This window comes from Lipotes vexillifer, unplaced genomic scaffold (genome assembly GCF_000442215.2).
Source record: "Lipotes vexillifer unplaced genomic scaffold, Lipotes_vexillifer_v1.1 scaffold252, whole genome shotgun sequence".
Lineage (NCBI taxonomy): Eukaryota > Metazoa > Chordata > Mammalia > Artiodactyla > Lipotidae > Lipotes > Lipotes vexillifer.
In genome coordinates this window covers 3,354,671-3,375,847 of record NW_006773367.1, presented here as the reverse complement: position 1 = coordinate 3,375,847, position 21,177 = coordinate 3,354,671, and the positions used below count along the sequence as shown (strand labels likewise).

Here is a 21,177-nt window from a genome sequence, read left to right as displayed (position 1 = left end):
TGGCTGCTGAGCCTGCGCGTCCGGAGCCTGTGCTCCGCAACGGGAGAGGCCACAACAGTGAGAGGCCCGCGTACCGCAAAAAAAAAAAAAAAAAAAAAAAAAACTTATTAGACTCCAAGAGCTTGGACTGACTGAAACAGGAGTTAGGAGGGGATCCTGTATCATAAATGACCCCCTAGAGGAACTATTCATTCAAAGAATATAAATAACCAATGTGTAAATGGGAACACAGACAAATCTACATAGTACAAAACTCCTAAGTTTCAAATGGAAAATCAATGAATATCCAGCAGAGAGGAAGGGTGCTCACTATCGTCATCGACACAGAGACTAGTATCAAGATAAATAGCTGTGACGGAATGAGACAAACTCTAAATTTTAAAATTAGAATGCTTCAGTGTACCCTTCCTTAAGTTCAGCAGCTTAAATAGAATGTGATTAAATAACTCTCTGACCAGCCTTATCAATATCTGCTGGAAGATATTTTCAAAGCTGAAGCTGCCAATGAAGAGCTGAACATAAACCTTGTAAAATCAGGACCACAAAAGACAGAGGAACGCACAAGCAGTTCCAACAGGATAGCTGGCCACAGCAGCAGTGCCTGACGGTGCTGCCAGGTGCTTCAGGGCTCCTCTGGTGAGTTTCTGCAGAGGGAGCAAAGCTGCTACAGTAACACAAAAAAGGCTTCACCCAACCCTGACCAGTTAAAAATGATCAACTAGTTCCAACTAAATGCTCTTATTAAGAATTAGAACTGTGAAAAAAAGCCCACTGAATCACTTTGCTATACACCTGAAACTAACAAAATATTGTAAATCAACTATACTTAAACTTGAGGAAAAAAAAGAATTAGAACTGAAGGTAATCTAATCACGAAAATGCAGAGTAGTTATCCTCTGAAATGGATTCAGGAAACATTCTGTACCTCTCTTCTGACACAAAATTGACATGCAACTAAAACATACAGCATGTGCACAGTCTTTGCACAGTTCTGGAGGGAGCAGAAAGTGCACTGTCACTATAACTGCTTTGGATTAAGCATTAATGGGTCAATTCTTTTTCAATTTGTTTTCTTAATAAACAATAAAAATACAGTAAAATTAGGCACACATAATCTCTTGATTACTCTTAGGTTGAAACTAGAATGTCAACTACTAATGTTCCATTTTTAAAATAGAAGTGGAAAAGCCCATTTCGTTTCCAATAAGGTAACAGTGAAGATTACCTCTAGATACAAAACATCATGCTTACATCATCTCTAAATTTAGACTTGTGTATCACCACTGCTTTGGAAGGGACAGTGGACTCAGGTTTCCGGATGTTAAATTCAGGCTTTGGTCTGGTCTGTTCTTGAAGATTTTTCCACTCATCTAGGGTCATCTCTTGAACTTGAGTTTCTTCTACCTCCAACTCAGGAACTCTATAAAGAAGTATAATCATAAAGAATAATTTCTGATAGGTCTGAAATGTCTACTTTCTCAAAGAGAAAGTCATAACCATTAGTTTAACGTACTTTCATGGTTCTGTATCTTAAATTCCTGTCTGTGTTCAAAGCAGTCTTTGAAAAATGGGAGCATCACCATCCCAATGACATTAACATTACACTTCACCACGAGGCACTCCCTTCCCCTATGACATTACACACAAAATGAGATAGGCAATTGTAGAAACAAATGGGAGAAGTAACTGAGACAAAACACATATAAGGAAACCATGAACAGAGGTTATAAACAATGGGTCACAAATACATACTTTTGTAAAAATCCTCCTTAAATTCATGAATTCTTAAAACAGAAGACAGACATATAGAACAATGGAACAGAATTCAAAGTCCAGAAATAAGCCCTCACATTTATGAGCAATTAATTTTTTTTGATCAGGGTGCCAAAGACCATTCTTTTGCACTTGGATATTTAGTTTTCCCAGCCCCGTTTGTTGAAAAGACTGTTCTTTCTCCTTTCAATTATGTTGGACTTCTCACACCATAAATATAAGAGCTAAAAGTATAAAACTCTTAGAAGAAAACAGAGGCATAAACCTTGGATTAAGCAATGGTATCTTACATATGACATCAAAAGCACAAGCAACAAAAGAAAAAGTAAATAAACTGGACATCACCAAAATTGAAAATTTTTGTGCTGCAAAAGGACACCATCAAGAAAGTGAAGAGACAACTCATAGAATGGGAGAAAATATTTGCAAATCATATATATATATATAATAAGAGACTTAGATCTAGAATACATAAAGGACTCATAACTCAAAAAAATAAATGATGCAACTAAAAAATGTGCATTTGTCAAAACAATGAATGTACACTTATTTTTGTACATTTCACAATAAATAAAGTTTATATCAGTTTAGGTGGTGGGTATAGGTGTTCATTGTAAAATTCTTTAAACTTTGCTGTATTTGAAATTTTTCATAATAAAATGTTTGAAAAATACTAATATTAAAACATATCCCAGGGCTTCCCTGGTGGCGCAGTGCTTGAGAGTCCGCCTGCCGATGCAGGAGACGCGGGTTCGTGCCCCGTTTCGGGAAGATCCCACATGCCGCGGAGCGGCTGGGCCCGTGAGCCATGGCCGCTGAGCCTGCGCGTCCGGAGCCTGTGCTCCGCAAATGGGAGAGGCCACAACAGTGAGAGGCCCGCATAACGCAAGAAAAAACAAAAAAAAAAAAAAAGAAAATTAAAACATATCCCAAACATACATTGGCAAAAATATAAAAAGACAGTAAATTTTGTAATGCCAAATACTGGAAACAACCCAAAATCATCTGGAGAGGAACTTGATGGAAAAATTATGGATATCAAACATGAATATTAAGCAGCTAAAAAGGAATGAGAAATACATAAATTGCTATGGAGCACCTCCTGGATATACTGATGAAAAAGCAAGGTGGAATGTCTGTTACCATTCACCTAAGAAATAAGGAGACATACAAATATATATACATATAGGTTTTTTAAAAAACAAAATCATAATATAAACCAGGGAAAGAACAGGGATAGCAGCTATTTGGAAAATATCATGTTTTAACAGATTGTACTTTGGAAACAGTTAAATATTTTACATAAATAAATAAATCTATAAAACAGATTTAAATTAAAATTCAATCTCTAAAATTTGGAAGCAAAATTAATCAAATTAGCCTAATTGTTTATCAAGTTGGTGATAAAAGCATCAGAAAAAAGCTATTTAAAGTGCCTTTAAATACAAATTTATAATTATTCATCTCTCTGTATATAACTTTTTAATAATCATATTACTGGAGGTAGTGTTGGTAATGTTATTTGTTACTGTCGTGTGTGCAGCAAATGAGTAATAGTATGACGTTATTGACAACTGGGATTTTCAGCATGGAAGAAAAAGAGAAACAAACTTAAGAAAGTTTAGCTAAAAATTTTGTACTCCTAAATTTCAAATGGAAATATTGAATGAACTCATAATATATTTTAGCTTAAAAATGTGTGTGTGTGTGTATTCCTCAGCTCTGTCCACTTAAATGTCCTAGAAACAGTTAAGAACCTAGTAGCAGTAAGTAACCCTAGTGCCTAGACTATGGTCTCTAAATACCACATTCTATTTTTTTTTAATTTATTTTACTGAAGTACAGTTGATTTATACTGTACAGCAAAGTGATTCAGTTATACATAGATATACATTCTTTTTCATATTCTTTTCCATTATGGTTTATTACAGAATATTGAGTAGAGTTCCCTGTACTATACAACAGTAGGACCTTGTTTATCTGTTCTATGTAAAATAGTTCGTATCTACTAATCCCCAACTCCCAATCCATCCTTCCCCGACATCCACTCCACCTTGGCAAACACAAGTCTGTTCTCTATGTCTGTGAGTCTGTTTCTGTTTCATAGGTAAGTTTATTTATGTCATATTTTAGACTCCACATATAAGTGATCTCATATGGTTCTAAATACCATATTCTATTAAAGGACTCTGGCTCCCTGGAAAAATGACTCAGTATGAGACGTGAAGTATAGATGATGAGTCTGAAACATGTCTTACCAGAAAGCAAGGAAGCTATCAAAGACCACTGAATGTGTGTCAAAAGGATCAAGAATCAACTTGAAGAGGCCCCCTTCAGTCAAAAAATGGATCAGTTTAAGCACCAATAAGCATAAAAACTCAGTGTACTGAAACACATCAGATATGTTTAAATCTCCAAGTTCACAAGGACACTTAAAAAAAGTCACTGGCACCTTTGAAGGATATGAGGGAACCAACTCATTATTCTGAAAATGAGTAAATTAAAAGTAAAACACACCTTTTATGCATCCTTCATTTCCTAAACAAACTTACACTCAGTTTAATCAACTAGTTCTAGGTAAGCTTTTCTTTACAGATCATCCCAGCTACTTAACTGAAGAAAGAATGATAGAATTAGACTATCACTAATTTGCAGCCCTAATGAATTAATGGAAAAAGGCAATGATAATCAGCAGCCTTCCATAACCTATGAAACAATCTTGCCAAAAAGTTAAACCTGAATTTAATCATACCTCTGCCTTTCATTATTAATATTCAGGAAATTTTTTTTAAATATGAAGAACAGAGAAACATGTTGGACTACTCTACAATGCCATGCTGGGACTGGCTTGCACCAAGTCATAACAGCCAATTGTTAAATTTTCAGGAATTTTGCGAGTTGGCTGTGAAATACAGTTGTTAAAAATTAAATTATAGAAACGCATAATTAACAACATTAAAACCAAGGTAATAAATTCTCACAACTCATTGTTCCCTAATTATTTCACTACATTTTGCCTTTTCCTATGCACTTGAAGTTATTTATCTCTATTTTACGTGTAGAGTGGATATACTATGCAAAAATGTACTACCGCACATCTTTTCCCACTCTGTATTCAGTGATGTTGCTTTGGTAGTTTTAAATCAGCCATGGTAGGAATATTTACACCACAGAAACTAGCAAGTGCAATAGATCTAGGCTTTTTCATCCCAGAGAACGAGATGTTAAATATTTACCAGCACACCACTGATTACAGGGATGCAATCAATACAATTCTGACTCTGAGAAACTATTTGGACAAATGACCCACCTTTTTCAACAAATAAATTGCAAGAAAATTAAAAAAAGAGAAGACACATAGATTAAAAGCGACTTAAGGGTAATCAAGATAGTTTGATATTGGCAGACCAATGGAACAGACTATAGAGAAATAGGCCCACACATACATGGGCGATTGATTTTCAAATAATGGTTTTTAGTATGCTGGAATAACTAGATATGCATATGCAAAAAAAAAAAAGGAGGGAACGTCTATCCATACCTCACACTGTATTTAAAAGTCAACTCAAAATGGACCAAGTGTTAATTTTTAAAAATGGATCATAGACCTAAATATAAAACCCCAAATTATAAAACTTATAGGAGAAAACATTTGTGGTATTAGGTTAGGAAAAGATTTCAAACCAAAATCATGATCAATGAAAGAATTGATAAATTGAATAAGAGGGGACTTCCTGGGTGGTCCAGAGGGTAAGACTCCATGCTCCCAATGGAGGGGGCATGGGTTTGATCCCTGGTCGGGGAACTAGATCCAGCAATGCAAGCTGCAACTAAGAAGCCCGCAGGCCACAACTAAAGATCCCACATGCTGCAACGAAGATCCCATGTGCCGCAACTAGGACCTGGCACAGCCAAAATAAATAAATAAATATTTTTTAAAAAAGAAAAAGAAAATGGGTGGTCATTTTTTTTTAAAAAAATGACACTGTCAAAAGAATAAAAAATCAGACCACAGATTTGGAGAAAATATTTGAAAATCATGTATCTGATAGAGGACTTGAATCCAGAATATATGAAGAACTCTCAAAACTCAGTAATAAAACAAACCAATTATAAAATGAGCAAATGATTTCAACAGACTATTAAAGAAGACTATTTGCACATACAGATGGCAAATAACCCGTGAAGAGAGGCTCAACATCATTAGTCATTAGGGAAATGCAAATTAAAACCACAATGAGATATATACATATTATAAGGCCTAAAAATTATAAAACTGGAACAACCACTTTGAAAATGAGTTTGGCAGTTTCTAAAAAAGTTACATAAATACCTGCCATTTCACTCAAGAGAAATGAAAATGTATATCCACAGAAAGGCACACACAGAAATGTTCATAGTAGCTTTATGTATAATAGCAAAAACTGTAAACAACCCACATGATCATCATCAGGCAGATGGATAAACAAATAGTGGTCTATCTGTAAAATGGAATATTGCTCAACAATAAATAGGAAGGAACTACTGAAACGTTCAACAACCTGAATGAATCTTAAAATATGCATGCTCAGTGAAAGAATATAGACAAAAAAAGAATACAAAAAGAATACATGCTGTATGCTTCCATTTATATAAAATTATAGCAACTGCAAACTAATCTTTAATGACAAAAAAGTAGATCACTGGTTGCCTGGGGGAAAGGGGCGGGATGGAGGGATTACAAAGGGACACAAGGAAACTTTTTGGGTTGATAGATGTGCTCATTATTTTGATTGTTTATGGATTTCAGACTTGTAAAACTGTACATTCTAAATATGTGCTGTTTATTGGATTTGGATTGTAACCAATAAAGCTGTTTTTAAAAGAGATGTAAGAAACAAAAATTAAAATGTATATTTCAATATTAATTCAAACAAGTTGTTTTAAAAAAAGGTTTTGAGATAATCAGGGAAACTGACAAACTGCCTAGATATTTAATGATATTAAGGAATTGTTAAAAAATTTTAGATGGGATAATGATATTCCAGTTATGTTTTGTTTTTTTTTTTTTTTTTTTTTGCAGTACGTGGGCCTCTCACTGTTGTGGCCTCTCCTGTTGTGGAGCACAGGCTCCGGATGCACAGGCTCAGTGGCCATGGCTCATGGGCCCAGCCACTCCGCGGCATGTGGGATCTTCCCGGACCGGGGCACGAACCCATGTCCCCTGAATCGGCAGGCGGACTCTCAACCACTGCGCCACCAGGGAAGCCCCCAGTTATGGTTTTTTTAAAGGAAGTCTTTTAGATATAACATTCTGAAACATTTTTGGACAATATATCCTGGAGGTAGAGGAAGTGGGTAGAGAAATATATGAAACAAGAATGACCATGATTTGCTAACAGTTTAGCTGAATAACTTACTTGGAGTTTCAATATACTATTCTTATTTTATATACATTTTTTCTATAACTTTTAACAAAAAGAGCTAAAAATAAAGAAATATTAAGGAATCATGAGGGTTTCTGTAGCCTACTTGTGATAGAATTAAGAAATCTGTGGAACCGGATGCTATGAATTTGAGGATTCTTTCATAACTAAGATAACCTAATAGAAGTTAATAAATTCCAAAAAGTTCAGTAAGAACAGATTTTGTGTTAAGACCACAAAAGAAGTATTTTTTGTTTGCTTGTTTGCCTTAAAAAATATATCTAGGGCTTTATATATATATATATAAACATAAACAACTAGAAAAAGTAGAAGGCATGTAAGAAATGCAGCCCTGAAGTGACACAGACACCCAAAATAAAGCAAATAGTGCAGTTCAGAATAGAGAATCTGCCACAAGTGATTCCATCCATGAAAGTGATCAGCCTGACACCCTTCACTCAGATGTGCCTCATTCGAAGGTGTTCTTACATATGACCCCATGCATTCTCCTTTATCACCTGCCATTTCAACAAGCCATTTTGGGAGCAGTATAAAATCACCAAGGACAGGCTCCTTAATTTCATTGCCTATTGACCAAAAATAATTATAAAAAACACACTCTAAACAAACAAAACAGTTCTGTAAGGCAGATTCCATTTCCCATTTGAATCAGCTCTGAATGTAGTTTTTACTGCCGTTTTAGCAAAGACTGGATATTCAACAGGAAGAGATATAGCTAATTCTCAGTTCCAGGAAGGACTAATGCAAGTATATTTCTAACAGTTATAAAAGCAACATAACTGCTATCACTCTAAATTTAACAATTCCCTTTTGAGTAATTCAAAGACCTTTACAGTTCTTGGTTTATCAGGTGGGCCAAAGAGTGCCTTCGGTATTTTAAGTAAAAATAAAAGACACAGTTTTCATTTTCCCCAAGAACTTTATTGAACAACGTATTCACGCTTTTGTTCCACTACTTTCTGCCATTTTCCAGGCAACTTCATAATTCCAAAACTTTTTATCTTTTTGCACAAAGAACTGTTCCAGGTGTCTTTTATAGTCTTCCAGGGAATTGAATATTTTTCCATTAAGAGAATTTTGTAAAGACCAAAATAAATGGAAATGCGAAGGTGCAATGTCTGGTGAATACAGCAGATGAATCAGAACTTCCCAGACAAGCTGTAACAGTTTTTGCCTGGTCATCAAAGAAACATGCGGTCTTGCATTATACTGATGGAAGATTATGCGTTTTCTGTTGACTAATTCCGGACGCTTTTCACTGAGTGCAGCCTTCAGTTGGTCTAATTGGGAGCAGTATTTGTTGGAATTAATCGTTTGGTTTTCTGGAAGGAGTTCATAATAGAGGACTCCCTTCTGATCCCACGATATACACAACATCACCTTCTTTCGATGAAGACTGGCCTTTGGTGGTTGGTGGTAGTTCATTTTGCGTGCCCCACGATCTCTTCCATTCCACATTGGTGTACAGTATCCACTTTTCATCGCCTGTCACAATTTTTTTTTAATTAATTTATTTTTGGCTGCGCTGGGTCTTCGTTGCTGTTGGGTGCAGGCTTTCTCTAGTTGCAGTGAGCGGGGGCTACTCTTCATTGCAGTGTGCGGGCTTCTCATTGCGGTGGCTTCTCTTGCTGCGGAGCACAGGCTCTAGGCACGTGGGCTGCAGTGGTTGTGGCTCGCGGGCTCTAGAGCACAGGCTCAGTAGTTGTGGCACACTGGCTTAGTTGCTCTGCAGCATGTGGGATCTTCCCAGACCAGGGCTTGAACCCGTGTCCCCTACATTGGCAGGTGGGTTCTTAACCACTGTGCCACCAGGGAAGTCCCCAACAATTTGTTTTAAAAACGGAGTGTTTTCATTACATTTCAGTATAGAATCGCATGCAGAAGTAGGGTCAAGAAGGTTTTTCTCGTTTATGTGGAATCCAAACATCAAAGTGATTCACATAACCAAGCTGGAGCAAATGATTTTCAACGTTTGATTTGGATTCTTTAAGCATGTCGGCTATTTCCCACGTGGCATAACACTGATTGCTCTCAATTATTGTTTTGATTTGATCGCTATCAACTTCAACTGGTCTACCGAACTGTGGAGCTTTGTCCAGCGAGAAATCTCCAGCAAGAAACTTTGCAAACCACTTTTGACACACTTGATCAGTCACAGCACCTTCTCCATACACTGCACAAATCTTTTTGTGCATTTCAGTTGCGTTTTTACCTTTCTTGAAATAATAAAGTATAATATGCCAAAAATGTTGTTTTTCTTCCATATTCAATATTAAAATGGCTACACAAAGATTCACCAATTTTTATGTCTTTTTTAAATGCATGCTGATATGACAGCTGTCACATACAATGTAACAAAATTGTTTCCAATGAAGTTAAAGACAACTAAGTGCTACTAGAGCCATCTTACAGAAGAAACCAAATGAAACTTTGGGCCCACCCAATATGATAAAAAATTTTTGGAGAGAATTTTTCATCAAAACTGCTTATAGGTATAAGTCATCAAATCTATGACTTGTAATGTGAACAATGCTGTATGCAGATTTGATAATTATACATTTTGTTTCTAAATGGGTAAAACTACAGAAGAAATAGAACTGTTTTAACAACAGTTATCTTTATGTAGAAATAAATGGGATAATAATGCTAATATTTACTGTATGTTTACTCGGTGCCAGATGCTATTCAAAGTGCTTTACATTAATTTGCTCATGATAACTAATGCCACAAGTTAGTTAAAATTAACAGCCCCAGGCTTCCCTAGTGGCGCAGTGGTTGAGAGTCCGCCTGCCGATGCAGGGGACACGGGTTCGTGCCGCGGTCCGGGAAGATCCCACATGCCGCAGAGCGGCTGGGCCCGTGAACCATGGCCGCTGAGCCTGCGCGTCCGGAGCCCGTGCTCCGCAACAGGAGAGGCCACAACAGTGAGAGGCTCGCATAACGCAAACAAAACAAACAAACAAACAAAAAAATTAACAGCTCCATTTTACAGGTAAGAAAATCAAGGAGACAGGTTATACAACTAACAAATAAATGAAAGAGCCAAATTTCATATCCATTCATTCTACCTCCAAAGCCCGCGTTTAACCTCTGTGCTATTTAGGGAATAAGATGGCAGAAAAAAATGCTTAGATGGAAGATAGTCAAGATATGGACAGAGGAAGCATACAAATCATCAATTCAAATGCCCAAACTTCCATTCAGGCAATACTTTTTCACCTGAATGAAAATGTGCAGTGAATCAAGGAAAGTGCATTCTAGAAATAAAACTTTACTCACTGAATACTTAACTGCGGCAAGTGGATCTAACCTAACATGTAAATAATACCTCCTACTTCCTTCCAAAGTACTGAAAGGGTGACTTCCCTGGTGGTCCAGTGGTACAGAATCCGCCTTCCAATGCAGGGGATGTGGGTTTGATCCCTGGTCAGGGAACTAAGATCCCACATGCCCCAGGGCAACTAAGCCCGCGCACCACAACTACTAAGCTCGTGCACCTCAAGGAGAGAGCCCGTGTGCCGCAAGCTACAGAGCCCACACACTCTGGAACCCGTGCGCCACAACTACAGAGCCCATGCGCCCTGGAGCCCATGCGCCACAACTAGAGAGAAAACCCGAGTGCCTCAACTAGAGAGAAGTCCAAGCGCTGCAATGAAGAGACCACGCGCCACAATGAAAGATCCCGCATGCTGCAACTAAGACCCTACGCAGCCAAAGAAGTAATAAAAGAAAAATGTACTGAAAGGGAAGTGAATTTCCTGATAAACTTTGAGCTCCTCATAAATTTGCAATAAAAATTTTAAAGAGCTGTGGTCCTGCTTTAAGAAGACTCAGCACATAACAATCTTCATTGTCTAAGCAAATACCCTTGGAAACAAAGTGCAAAATATTTCATTGCAGATATTTTTTAATAATGCTTCCTCACCATTCTCTTTTCACAGAGTTAAATTTTTAAGGATGGAAAGGAGTTGTTGATCCATGTTACTTAATAGGGAAATCCTCAGGGATCCTGGCAGCTCTTCCCCTGATTACAGAACCACCTTCTCCCATTTGCAGTTCTTAATAGCAAGTTAGTCTAAATGGCACTTTTAACCATTTCTACCACTCAGTACAGTTAAGAACATGAACGTTTGTGCCACAATACCTGGTTCAAATTCTGGCTCTGACACTTACTACAAGTTGTTTAACCTGTATGTCTCAGCATTAGAATAGGAACAGTACCTTCTCCTTCACAGGCAGCAAAGGGTTAAATAAGTTAAGCCATAGACTCATTTAGAACAGTTCCTGGCACACAGAAATGCTCAATAAATGTTAGACTTACTCTTGAAGCAAAAGAGGAAACTGTCACAGGTATTCTTGGACATTAGAACACCACGTGACAAGAAACATGTGATACTTCTGTAATGAAACGAAGAAGGAAGGAAGGGCATAGCACATGTAACTGTCGACAAAATGTGTCCAATTTGAGGAAAATGTATGTACTTTGGGTTTCAGGTTTGAAAATAAGCAAGGGTACATTAAATTCACCTACCAAGAAGTTCTAAACCAAGAGTTGCACTAAATATACATTCTGGCTGAACGCTGAAAGCTTGGGTGTTAGATCAATATCCCAACAAAGCCAAGATCAGAGAGGATCTCCATCCTAGAATGCATATACAAGCCTAATTTTGGAATTATAAAAAACTATAATTGTATTACTAGAAATGTTAGTAATAATTCTAAAATTTGACAAGGCAGTGCAGAAACAAGAACTTCTCAGTGTGGCTGGTCACTAGACTGCAGCTGCGGTGCACTGCAGCTCCTGCAATTTTAACTGGATGCTCACTGTTCAGCATGTTCAGCAGAGGGAGAGAGATTTGCTGACAGCTCCACTAGGATATTGCAGACAATGAGACTGCCAACAAAATCATCAAGTATTATTTTGTCTTTCAAAATAACTGATTAATTGAAAGAATTATTTTGTCTAATATTATGAATGCTAGAGTACCTCAATCAATTCCAAAGATTACAATTATGCTATAATTTACTCTCTATTATTCTGCTTTATATTACCTGAATTTGGATAAATAGTTTACCGGCTCAAAAAGGATCCAATTTTTCCTGAAGGTATCTAGTTAACTCACTTCTTAACATTCATATACACTGTTGATCTATTTTCTTAGTTAACTTACTGTCTACATGTTCATATTAATCTATTACTTTAATTAAATACATTACTTAGTTGTTTTGAATAGTAAAGTAACAGCTTTCACAATCATCAATCGTAGCACTCTACTCTTGTAATAAGTAACAATAATAATAGTAGGTATTTATACAGCACTAACTACATGCCAGGCCCCACTGTACATGAAACACATGCACACCCAACCAATCCTTATAACAGTCTTCTGATGTAGGTGTTATTATAATTCCCATTTTACAGATGAAGAGAACTGAGGCACAGAAAGATTAAATAATTTAGCCAAACTAGTAAATGGAAGAGCTGGGATTTGAACCCAGAACACTGGCTCAGAGTCTCTGCTCTTAAGCATTGCCTCTTCTCAGCTGAAGGATGAGTAAGAGTTAAATAAATAGGTGAAGGGTGAAGGGAGTGTGGAGGAGAGGTACAGAAAAACAAGAATACAGCACTTGCAAAAGCTCTTTGGCAGGTGTGGCATAGGAGCTGGAGAAACGTGCTTGGGAACATGAAATAAGGGCCACATGGTGAACCTGGAGAAGGCACAGGATTGGTTGAACTTGAGGGCTCTTCATGGGCCAGACCATGCAGGACTGTGCAGGTCAGGGCAAGGGACAGAAAAAGGACAGGAAGCCACCAGGGGGAGGGTCTTACTCGAGGGGTGGGGGCACGATGATCAGAATGGCAGTGTGAACGCCACTTTGGTGTGAAACGGGTGGGTTGGTAGAATGTGAGAATGCAAGGAGCCCCATTAGGAGCTCTGGTGAGAGAGCAGATAGCAGTAGCAGAGACTATGATGGTGAGTGGAGATGGTAGATCTAAAAAGGTACAAATCCTCAGGGCATGGTGACAGATTGGATTTTGGGGGAGACAGTGGGTCAAGAAGAAGGAAATCTCAAGAATGACTCCCAGGTTTCTGGTTTGTGCAACTGGATGAATGGCAATGCCGTTCCGCAAAACAGAAACACCTAATGAGGGTGGGGGCTTGTGGACCTCAGTCCTGGCCACACTGAGCATGAGGTGCATTTGGGATGCCCACGGGGAGGTATCTAGGAGGCAGATGGACACATGGGCCTGGAGTCCATGTTGAAGGTTGGAACCAGAGGTATATATTCTGGAGTCAGGGGATAAATGACAATTCAAGCTGCAGGAGTGCATGAGACCCTATAAAGAGACACTAGACACAGAGAAGAGGGCCTAAGGCAGAGCCCTGAAGAACTCAACATTTTAAAAGAGCAGAAAGACAAGGATGAGTCTGCAAAGGAGGAACTGAGCAGCAGAAAGCAAGCCAGAAGAATGCAGAAACCAATGGGAGGTTGTGGTTAAGAGGAAATCAACACAGGCATACCTTGTTGTATTGCACTTCACAGATTCTGCCTTTTTAACATATTGAATATCTGTGGCAGCCCTGCGTTGGGCAAGTCTAGCAGCACCATTTTCCCAACAGCATTTGCTCACTTGACGTCTCTGTGTCACATTTTGGTAATTCTCGAAATATTTCAAACTTTTTCATTATTATTATATTTGTCATGGTGATCTGTGACCAATGATACAAAGATGTTACTATTGTAATTGTTTTGGGGTACCACAAACTGCACCCACATAAGACAGTGAACATAATCAATAAATGTTGTATGTGTTCTGACTGCTCCACTAACTGGCCTTCCCATCTCTGTCCCTCCTCTGGGGCCTCCCTATTCCCTGAGACACAACAGTATTGACATTAGGCCAGTTAATAACCCTATAATGGCCTCTAAGTGTTCAAATGAAAGGAAGAGTCAGTCAATATGGCAAACTTCATTGTTGTCTTATTTTAAGAAACTGCACAGTCACCCCAACCTTTAGCAACCACCACCCTCATCAGTCAGCAGCCATCATCAAGGCAAGACCCTCCACCAGCAAAAAGATTATGCCTCATTGAAGGCTGAGATGATAAATATGTTAAAAAGGTTAGTATCTTTTAGCCATAAAGTATTTTGAAATTAAGGTATGTATACTGTTTTTTTTAGACATAATGCTATTGCACACTTAATAGACTACAGTATAGTCTAAACATAACTTTTATATGTACTGGGAAACCAAAAAAATCATGTGACTCACTTTATTGTGATATTCGCTTTATTGAGGTGGTCTGGAATCAAACCCACAATATCTCTGAGGTATGCCTGTAAAGTCAAATGTTCTTAGAGGTCAAGAAAGATGCAGACCGAAATATCTGTTAGGTCTGGAGACATATGGTGACTGTTTCAGAAGGGCAATGAGGACAAAGCCAGACCTGGAGTGAAGTGAGGATGAAGTGAAGGAGAGGAAATGAAGAAAGAATGCACATAACCCCGAAAAAGGCAGCTGAATGTGAATGTAGGGGCAACAAGAGGCTTAAAACAGGAGAGACTGAGCGCAGATAAAATGTTGATAAGAAGACCAGAGTTAGGAGGAAGGAAGTGAGTATGCCTAAAAATGAAGGAGCTAACTGATAGTGAGATTTCTCTGCAGTCAGTAGGAAATGGGATCCAAACGCTGGAGAGGCTGGTGGAGGGATGGTGCCTCTATTTTACCACAAGGGAAGAAGCCCAGGAGGCAGGTGCAGGCAGGTTTGCACCTTTGAGAGTGGTGTAATTTCTCTGTGACAAAGGAGGCCAAGTTGTACCCAGAAAATGAAAGAGGAGGTGTGGGTGTCAGAAGGATGGAAGAAGGGGAAAGTGGGGGGCAATGTCAGGGCTCTGAGGGGACAAGAAGGACTGAACCAGTCATTGTAATGGGTGGGGGAAAGAGCGAATCCAAGAAATGGGCATTGCTGGGCAGTGTTGAGGGCTCATTTCAGAATGTGGTAATCGGGAATTTACAGGGGTTCCCATCAGCCCTGCTGAGTATCTTGCAGTGCTCAGCCTGTGGATGCAGGCAGAAAGAAGGCAGATGGCTACCGGTTGTCCAGGAGGTGGGTGCATTTGCTAGCAAGGTACTCATAGACCCAAGGGGCAAGGGAGTTTAAAGCCTTGGCAAGGGTGCTACAGATGGACCAGGGAACTAAGCTCCATGAAGAAAAGAGGAAGGAGGGACTGGGAGAGAATAAAGGGACAAAAGATAGGGGTCCTGAGGAGAGAAAGACTAGTCACAGTACAGGCTGTTGATGGAAAATAAGTTGTAGGCACAGGACAGAATACTTGAATTCAACCCATTAATTATCATTAATAATCATTCATTAGATGATTTGAACTATTAATTAGTTTGATTATTCATTAACACGTTAAGAAGATAACTCTGTGATACGACGAAAGGCTGAGCTTCCTATTCTATGAAGACCTCTTATAAATCTTTAAGAAAAAGACCAACAACCCAATGGGGAAAATGAATGAAATACCCACTTGGCTGGAGATTCCTCCTCCAGGGGGCCCAGGGACTCCTCCACCACTGTGGTCTCTTCCATGGGGGCAGTCGGGTCCATGTCACTGCAAAGCAGCAAGAACCACTCTAGTCACACAAATCTGTTTACATCAATGCCCTTACATATTCAAGATAGAAAAAAACACATTTCAATGTCCTTTTTCTTAAGTAAACATCCCTCAAGGAATTAATATGTACATACAAGTAATCCACATCAAAATAAAAAAGAGGAAGAAAAATGCTCTTAATTGCTAATCCATATAAATTATTTCAAAAGTGTGAAAAGTACTTTGAGAAATACAAGTTTCCATGAATGGCCTAAAATTAAAAACAGATTGTAAAGGACCAGAACAATTATTCAAACTCTTATTATACTAGGAAATTCCAAATATTAACAGGGGCCATAAAAATTTTCAACCTGTGTTAAATGACTTAAAATAGATAAGAATATGCCATTTCAAACTTTAGAAAATGGCAAGAAAGTGGAAACATTCCACAAAAAGGAATGTGTAGGATTACAAACAAGCTGGTGATAACCATACCAGAAAAATAAGGCTTTGAAACATCAGTTTACATACCATCACATCTAAATACATAATCTACAGATTAGAAATTACAGCACAGTGAAAAACACTTTGAATTTTAAATACATAATCTTAAATTTTTTATGTTGATATTAATCCTATCTGAACATTACTTTTAAAAAAGTACCAGCAAAAGAAATTTCATTCTCAGGAAAATGCTAAAATTGGTCAATATAATAGAAATATTTTACACTGTACATTCAGAACCCAGCACTTTTTCATCCCCAGTTCAGGAAAAATCTTCATAAAATCAGTTTTTTTTTAAATAAACATAAATTGGGCTTCCCTGGTAGCACAGTGGTTGAGAGTCGCCTGCCGATGCAGGGGACACGGGTTCGTGCCTGGTCCAGGAAGATCCCACATGCCGCGGAGCGGCTGGGCCCGTGAGCCATGGCCACTGAGCCTGTGCGTCCGCAACGGGAGAGGCCACAACAGTGAGAGGCCCATGTACCGCAAAAAATAAATAAATAAATTTAAATAAATAAATAAACATAAATTGAACTATAATAAAAGAACAGTTTTTACATTAAAAGTATTTTAATTCTCAACTCAAAGCCATTGTTATCAACTTTAAAAAAAACTCAGTTTTCCAACACAAAATTTGAATAAATAATTTTTACTTTTAAAAAAGGTACTAAATCAAATGTTCTCCCTGTTTGGAAGGACATCCCTGCTGCTCTGCCTGGCAGAAGTCCTTTAACAAAAGCAGCCTCTACACATCAGCATGACCCTCGTGGGTCATGGGAGTTTTTAGCATCCAGGAGTCTAGCAGCAGTGGCAGTGCTGTATTACTCCAACTTTCTCTTTATTCCCTTGGCCATGTCATAAACCAAGGGGATAATAACATGGATTCACTGACAGTTCATAGCTTTCAACAATTAAAAATCATAAAAGGGCTATAATGATAAAGGGGAAGAAAAAAGAAGCAGAATAGAAAACAAAGAGACTAGCAATTCTTAAACCTGTCAATCAATTTAGAAGAAAAATCACAGACCTCCCTCCTGTATTGACCTAAATTATTTTATGAATAAACATAAAACTAATTTTGTGCTTATAGCTCAATAGAACCATAGCTTATAGAACCATATGATGAAAACTACAAAACAAGTAAGTCTCAAGATTAGCACCAATTTATTTTGGCAATTATTATTATTTTGTTGAAAGTAAATCACCAATGTTGGATTTATTAGAAGAAAGATAAAGCTCCAGGGCCCATGTCTATATTTTGACTTCAGTTATACTAACGTAGAAAATGCCTGTTTGCACAAGTATGGTTACAAAACAATTTTAAACACCTCAAGGCTTTGTTAACTAGTTCAAATTCAATCAGACTTCATACTTAACCAAATCTATGACAGTGAACAGATTTAATCCAGTGTTGCTTGATTACTACATAAAACTGTCTTGGCTCTTCACAATAAATGTTGGAAGGCAGTATTATTAAAAACTGCATTTGTGGGTGTCTATCCCAGTTAGGAACAAGAAAACAATATCTGATATTACACTTTTAAAATTATTACAAATGGAGAAAATTCTATTTTCAGCACAGGTACTAACAGTCAAACTCCTGAAGAAAACCAGTAACAATGGAAATGGCTCAGTCACACCATTTTGAAAGCATCTTGCCCTTAGATCTAGTTATACTGTCAATGTCTTCAAACAGGAATACTAAACTACAGCAAAACCCTCACACCTCCAACGCACGGTGCAGCACTCACCCTTGTCAGCCACGAACACATCACTTATTGTTAGGCTCACCTCTGCTGTTTTCTCATTAATCATAACTCAGCTGCACTATACCATGGTGGCAAATCAAAATCTCAATGCATTAAATAAGAAATTAAAGTCTTATTCTACAAAAAAACTTTCAATTACACATTATTACCACCTAAAAGCTTTGACTTTATAACTCACAAACCAATCCAAAATGAGTGCCATGGGGCACGTTTCATTTCTAACGTTGGGACATACCATCTGACAGGAGCACATGTGGTCACTTCTTCATGTTCCAAGGTCTATAATCACCTCTTAAAGTAAATAAACACTTGGAGCCAAAATGATTTTTAAACTCAAATGCAAACTGAAATGGGGTGGTAGTATTAAATAAGCTAGTAAATCAGATGATGCAGAAAGCGCCTGTATTACTTTTTTAAAATATACTATTACAGTAAAATAAAACAAAATGAAAAGGTCTGTATTTGAGATTCTATAGAACCCTAGATTGACAGACATTCAACAAGTTTCTTTTCAAGGACAACACAGATGTGCAATGGTAGTAAATTTAATCTTAGATTTGATCTTATTTTGTACATTTGTGTTTTGTTTTGTTTTGTTTTGCGTTACGCGGGCCTCTCACTGTTGTGGCCTCTCCCGTTGCGGAGTACAGGCTCCGGACGCGCAGGCTCAGCGCCTGTGGCTCACGGGCCTAGCCACTCCGCGGCATGTGGGATCTTCCCAGACCGGGGCACGAACCCGTGTCCCCTGCATCGGCAGGCGGACTCTCAACCACTGTGCCACCAGGGAAGCCCTGTACATTTGTTTTTAAGGATAAAAATTTAAGAATAATAAGTTTATGTAAAGAGCTTATATTCTTCAAAAGAAAAAAAAGTGGAAGTCTAGATCCCCTAAAGACTTCAAACTTGTGTAAAGTCTTCCCTGCAACACATCCTGTAGCAACCCATTCCTCGTACTTCCCTGCAGCCTTGAAATGACAGAAATAGCAGAACCAAGTACCTCCCCTAAGTAGCAAAACTGGCACAGATCTGAGATATCATAAAGCCTGAGAAATGTCAAATTTGAACCTCAGGTGAAACTTGTCATTGAGCTTTGATCTGCAAATGATTTTATAAAATCAAGATGCAGGGACTTCCTTGGTGGCACAGTGGTTAAGAATCCGCCTGCCAATGCAGGGGACACAGGTTCGATCCCTGGTCCGGGAAGATCCCACATGCTGCGAAGCAACAAAGCCCATGCGCCACAACTACTGAGCCTGCGCTCTAGAGCCCACGAGCCGTAACTACTGAGCCCGTGTGCCACAACTACTGAAGCCTGTGCACCCAGAGCCCATGCTTCGCAACAAGAGAAGCCACAATGAAAAGCCTGTGCACTGCAACAAAGAGTAGCCCCCGCTTGCCACAACTAGAAAAAGCCTGCGTGCGGCAACGAAGACCCAAAGCAGCCAAAAATAAATAAATAAATAAACTTATTTTAAAAAAAAGATGCAATGTATACAAAAACTTTGGAAGGTCACAGAAAAATAAAGTACAGAATATCCAGGAATTTAAAAAGCGTTCTGAGGCATATGCAAATATACAGTGCCATGTGCTTGGGGTGTCAGCAAATATACAATTTGCTTGGCTAAAATAAGATAAAATAAAAGAATTTTGGAAGCAGTTTCAAATCTAACCACAACATAGCAAAACTGTTTTAAAAAGTTATCTCATGAAACAAAAGCCTAAATTCAATCGCTACGTAAAGCACACAAGTATAAAGACATGGCAAGCATAACACAGAGGACATAATTTTCAAGACAGGCAAATAAAGATCCAGATATTTCCACTTAATTGTAGGTTCACAGAAGGTACACATTTGCACCATACCTGGTATCTTTACCTGATCCCCAGGTGCGAACTCCATATCCACCCATGTTGTCTTCAGTTCTGATTGCTCTAGAAAACGAAAGAATATTCCCTTAAACTGGAAGCTGGTGTCCAGTCAATCTCCAAATCAGAAAAGCTGATCATAAAAACTGTCCCAGGATCAGCTCCCTTAGGAATAACTGCATACTAATATAAAGTCAACTAAATATTAAAACACAACAGATTCACACCAAGATCTTAAAGGGAAAATAGCATTTACAATGAAACTTACATTTTATCATTCCCACTGTATCTCTCAAATTCTCGTTTCCCTCTCTGGTCAAAACCGTCAAAAGCTCTGTTCCCAGGACCACCTCTGCCTCTGCTTCGCATGCCCCCTCTTGGGCATCCACGTCCTCTCAGTGGTCTTTCTCGATCAAACCTGTCAACTGGTCTTGGAAGAGATGAGTATAATAAGAAGCGGTGAATTGGATTAAAGAGCTAAGGCTTTTTTTTGATTAAAAAAAATTCTAGAAGGACATTATGGCTACAGTATATTGGAAAGAATCGTGTATCTTGAATAAAATAATTAATAGTTAAATTTACTGAGCACATACTATCTCTACCACTGTTCTGAGCCCTTCACGTACAGTCATTTAATTATAACTAGTGCCCACAGATGAGCAAGATAGCTGAAGATGACGTCTTTGTTGTTAAATCCAATAGCAACTTTTGTCTCTAGGTCATCTGACCCTTATGCATCATTTGACACTGCCAACCACTAATTTTCCTCTGCCCTTTGCCCTGCTCATCCTTACAAAATGATTTTTGACAAAGGTAATACCCAAACATTCACAAGGTACTCCTCTTGCTTCTTGGCCACACAATTCCACTTCTCAAAGGCAGACACTGCAGAGTCATATATAGGGAAAGGTTCTACACCTTGCCTTTTTCATGGAACATGTCTTGAATATCCCATCTTCTGGATACCTACACATTTGTTCTTAAGAGCACCAGCATTCCTGACTCCCTACCTCCTGTACACATCGTCCTCGTCCCTATGCTAATGCTACATGGCCCCTTCATGTGACCCTGTGTCTCTCATTTGGGGGTCTCTCTGATTTCAGGCCACAAAGCCAGTTACTTCCTGGACATCCCCCTATGTCACCCAATGGCCCTGAAGATACATGACCAACACTGACCCCTTGCTCCTACTACGGTCCCTAACTCACAACATGGAAGTGTTCAAGCCAAGAAAC

General features: G+C 38.4%; 1 protein-coding gene across 1 annotated transcript in view; it reads right to left on the bottom strand.

Annotated features, from left to right (window-relative positions):
* Positions 1-21,177, bottom strand: part of HABP4 (hyaluronan binding protein 4) — a 36,587-nt gene that overhangs the window by 5,727 nt on the left and 9,683 nt on the right. The window contains exons 3-6 of the mRNA XM_007448295.1: positions 20,211-20,372; positions 19,940-20,008; positions 15,738-15,821; positions 1,252-1,420 (exon numbers count right to left, since the gene is read on the bottom strand). Of these exons, the coding sequence (XP_007448357.1) occupies positions 1,252-1,420; positions 15,738-15,821; positions 19,940-20,008; positions 20,211-20,372 (484 nt within the window). The remainder of the gene's footprint in view (positions 1-1,251; positions 1,421-15,737; positions 15,822-19,939; positions 20,009-20,210; positions 20,373-21,177) is intronic.